The 4,494-nt window shown below is 41.2% G+C and overlaps 1 protein-coding gene across 2 annotated transcripts; it reads right to left on the reverse strand.

Annotated features, from left to right (window-relative positions):
- Nucleotides 1–205: 205 nt before the first annotated feature.
- KCNF1 (potassium voltage-gated channel modifier subfamily F member 1) lies at nt 206–2,826 on the reverse strand. Of its 2 annotated transcripts, none has more exons than XM_030198862.1 (2): nt 2,439–2,826; nt 206–2,210 (listed from the first exon to the last, which is right to left on the reverse strand). In XM_030198862.1, the coding sequence occupies exon 2, from the start codon at nt 2,094–2,096 to the stop codon at nt 627–629; it is 1,470 nt and encodes a 489-aa protein (XP_030054722.1). In that variant the 5' UTR covers nt 2,097–2,210; nt 2,439–2,826; the 3' UTR covers nt 206–626. The 2 variants fall into 2 exon arrangements, with proteins under 2 accessions (XP_030054722.1, XP_030054721.1); XM_030198861.1 differs by having other exon boundaries at nt 2,348–2,826.
- Nucleotides 2,827–4,494: the final 1,668 nt, after the last annotated feature.

Here is a 4,494-nt window from a genome sequence, read left to right on the forward strand (position 1 = left end):
AAACAGAAACATGTCCACCTCTGTTTTTTTCTTGCAAAAAACCGTAGCTACTGCACAAATCAAATTAGCACATGACATATTTGTTTAGAAGAGCACGCCACTGGCTTTTGCATGTGTAATGATTATTTTCACCTCGCAACTGCAGCGTGTGTTAGTCTGTGGTTACTGTATGGTATTTTGGTTTTACTGAAACCACAAATTCTTTGTCTGTTGTATTTTCAAGACCGAGGTTTCTTATGCATTAAAGGCTAAATACTGTCCAGACATATAATCCATAGGCAGGACAATCACAGAATTTATTCTTCATTATAGGAATATTTTACAGTGCTGCACAAGTAAATTGTATACATTTTAGCAAGCCAGTTGACTCTGTCAAACATTCCCAAATGTATTTTCTTAGGACCCCCCCTCCCCCCCGATATTAGATGTTTTGGTAAGATCTGATTATTTTTGGGCATGTGTGATGTATACAACATAAAGAGTCTTACCAAAATCTGAATTAAGCTGCTGGAGGAAGGAGAGTTAGAAAAAGTAAAATCATACTCAAAAGCTGGAAGGTTCCTTTTAGACCGTATTTACAAAATTCATAATCTGTTGCAGTCTGCAGTGCACCATTGCCCAACACTTTATTTGCAGCTCTGCAGTCTGGTCCGATGATGTTTCTCATCCGACAGCAGCGGAATGAAAGTGTCACTGTGAGAGAGTTTTAAATTACTGCTCCACGCTGGCACACCCGGGTCTTTCCTCTTATGCCTGCCGTCCTCCGGGTCATGTCCAACCCCACCAACCTTCCCCTCACCCAAGTTGAGCTCCATCAGCTCAAGTTCATGTTTAGCTGCGGTTTCCAAAACCCTCTGCTTGTTGTAATATTTGACAAAGTTATTGATGATGGGATGAATGGGCAGCGCAATGGCTATAATACCACAAAGAAAGCTGATGGCAGCATTCAGTTTACCCAGTGTTGTCTTCGGGTAGATGTCTCCATACCCAACGGTGGTCATGGTTATGATGGCCCACCAGAATGACTGGGGAATGCTTTTAAATAAGGTGTCGGGGTGACTCTGCTCCATAGTATAACCCAAGGCCGAAAAGACAAAAATCCCAACAGCTAGGTACATGAGAAGCAAGCCCAGCTCCTTGAAACTATTTTTAAGAGCGTAGGTCAAAGTCTGAAGCCCCGAGGAGTGGCGGGCCAATTTAAAAATTCTTGCAATTCTCATGATACGGAGTGCTTGGATAGCCTGTTGAACATTGCTGAGCTCCATCAATGTGGCGCCCAGATGGGTCAAGATCAAACTGATATAGAAAGGGAGAATCGCCAAGACATCAATGATATTCATGAAAGAGAGGACAAAGTGTAGTTTGTTAGGGGAAGAGATGAGTCTGAGCACGTATTCGAGGGTGAACCAGCCTATGCAAACTGTCTCGATCCTGTCCAACGTTGGGTGTTCCATGTGGTTCCCCTCTGAGTCCTCTATCTGCAGCTCTGGGATGGTCCCCACACACATCACTACAGATGAGAGCAAAATAAAGAGGAAGGAGAAAACTGCAGTGACTCTAGCTGGAAAAGAGGACTCCGGCTTCTCCATGAACTTCCAGATACATTTTTGGCATCTCTTCCAACGGTTTTCCGTGGCATCTAGCCCCAGGTCATCCAAGATCACCTGGACGCGTTTAGCTATTTCTTCCAGCTCTTCTTTTTTCTCACTGAGGTGACTTTTGCAGCAGTCATCCAATAGCCCCAGGTCCACTTTCCAGAATTCCATTTCATTCTTGAAACATATGGGGCATATTCCTTTTTTCATGTGGACTTCCCCAAAGTAATAGACGTCTACAATACACTTGAACGCATCAGGGTCTCTGTCAAAGTAGAATTCTCTTTTGCCAGGATCATAGTCATCACAGAGCGAGAAAATAGCATCATAGCCTCCCGACAAACAGTTGACCAACTCAGACAGTCTGGTTTCTGGGTACCGGTTCAGAATATCTCCATACAGGATCTGTCTAATTCCTCCAACGTTCACTATAATTTCCACAGCTTCACTGTTTTCTGATGCATCACTGTCTTGATCCTGTAATCCCGAGTTATCCAGCATGGCTATTTTTTTTTTTTTTTAGTACTGTATTAATTTCACAGTTTAAGTCTAGATCTTTTTGGCTGCGTTTTTCTTGCACACCGAAAAGTACATCAAAACAGGTTCCTCTCGTATCTGGAAAATAATCGTAACCAAATAACTTGCACGGATATTGCGCACTGTCAATGTCACAGAAACCAAAGCACAGCTTGGGAAAGCTTCCGAGGATCACACGCCATGCAACAAGCTGTACTGAAAGCCGAACTACTCACCAGCAAAACTGCAGCACAGGAGAGAGCACAGATGTGGTGTGAGGGAACGCTTCAATAAGTTTCAAGGTGAACAAAGCCTTCCCGAACTCACCCTTTCTTCTAGTCCTTCAAATTCTTTTGGAGATTCTGTTCTGTCCTCCGAAGTGACATTTACTCAGAGGTCCACTGCAGCAAATCCCTTTGTTCGGATTCATGGAAAGTGGAAGTGACAGCTCTGTAGGTCCTAATCAATCAGCAAATGCGGGATCCGAGGGAAAAGGCTGAAGAAGTCTTGCTGGGTGAGTCCTTCCATTCTCTCTTAAAGCCCTGAGGGATCCAGTTCCAGACTCCATCTGACTGTGACTGGAAGTGAAGAGGGAGGAAACTTGAGCTTATTTTCCCTGTGCCGATTCTAAACACAGTAGGAATCCCAGGCTTACGTCAAGATTTTCCAAAATTCTACCCTCTTCTGGTGAAACCTAGCAAAGCAACAGGCAGCAGAGAAAGCAAAGCCACACATTAACCAATAGACCCGTTTTCATTTACCAAATAATGTTGCTCAACCTCCACTATTTTATGAATCTTACAAAATGTTTAACTTTTTTGCATTTAAGGGACTTATTTCCCTTTGTTATGGAAACTCTTCTATTATACACAGCAATAGCACAGATTAATCAAATGTTTTAGCTGAAGGTTTAAATTTTTCTGGGATTTTGGTGAGGAGGGGCATGTTAGATCTGTAAAAAAAAGTAAATGAAATATAATTAATTAATTTAATTTTAATATAACTATGTAAAACTATACTTATAAAATTTATGCTGTATGTTGCTGAAGTTTTATCAGCTGTGTTGCCTCTTCCTCTTATTCTTACCACTGCAGATTAAAAGCTTGAATTTTATATCATTTATATCATGAACGTTTAGATGTATAAACACAAAATCAAATGTCAGTACTAGGATACAATGAATGCTGAACACAAATTATACCGTACACTAGTTAAGGTGTGGGAGGGTGGAGAGCTCACTGTGTGAAGTTCATAATCTGAATGAACTTATTTCGGTATGTTTCAGATGATTGCATTGGTTTTCCACTCAGAAAAGGTAAATACAAAATATCTTCTGAAAGAAAAAAATCCTTAACAGAAAAAGTTTCAAGAACATCCATTAAGTAACCCACACATGGATACACATGCATACATACATGCATACACATGTGTGCACATGCACACACACACACACACATACATACACATATGCACACACACAAATGCACACACACACAGAGACACATGCACACACATACACACATGCATACATGTGTGTGCACATGCACACACATACATAAACATATGCACACACACAGGCACATATGGACACACATGCATGGATACTGCACACTGTCGATGTCACAGAAACCAAAGCACACGTATACATGCACACACATGTACACGCACACACATGCACATATATTCACACACACACACAGGCACACACACACATGCACAGGCACACAAGCATACACACAAAATCACCGCATCCCTATTCAGCAATATAGATTATTCAATATCAAACTTCTTGCTGTTGGAGATATGAATTGTAAGTTTGGGTCCCAAATAGAAAGTATTGCTTTTCTCTCTTACTCGTTACCCACCTCTTTTGCTTTCCATTGGACCAAAGCATGAACACGGGCTCTCCAGGTCCAATATAATGGAGGATCTGGGACTGACCATGAACAAAATATACATTTTTTGCCAAGGACTATCAATTTATGAATCAACACTTCCTGTTCTTTCCCCCACAGCACCCAGCCCAACAGAAATGTCAAACAATATTAATTCAACAGGGAAATGGATTCTCTGTCCCAATAAAGTACTTAAATAAAGCACTATATCTGCCCCAAACTGTTGTATAAGTGCATAATCTCGTATTGCATGATTAAAAAGTGTTTTCTCCCTCAGCACATTTAACACAGGTTGGCGAGTTAATCCTTCCTGCCTTAAACAATTGCATTTGTGTAAAGTATTCCCTGTCAAGAACTCATATTAAGCATTCATTTAATGGAGAAAGCTACATTCCATTCCAACAGTGGCTTCCCCAAGTCCTGTTCCCATCGAGCTTTCAGTGTACCAAAACCTTTGCACTCCTACTACTACTACTTACTACTACTTA

This window comes from Microcaecilia unicolor, chromosome 3 (assembly GCF_901765095.1).
Source record: "Microcaecilia unicolor chromosome 3, aMicUni1.1, whole genome shotgun sequence".
Taxonomy (NCBI): Eukaryota; Metazoa; Chordata; class Amphibia; order Gymnophiona; family Siphonopidae; genus Microcaecilia; species Microcaecilia unicolor.

What these genes read in the sequence shown, in the direction of transcription:
- KCNF1 (XM_030198862.1), bottom strand. Translation starts at nt 2,096, where the DNA reads ATGCTGGATAACTCGGGATTACAGGATCAAGACAGTGATGCATCAGAA.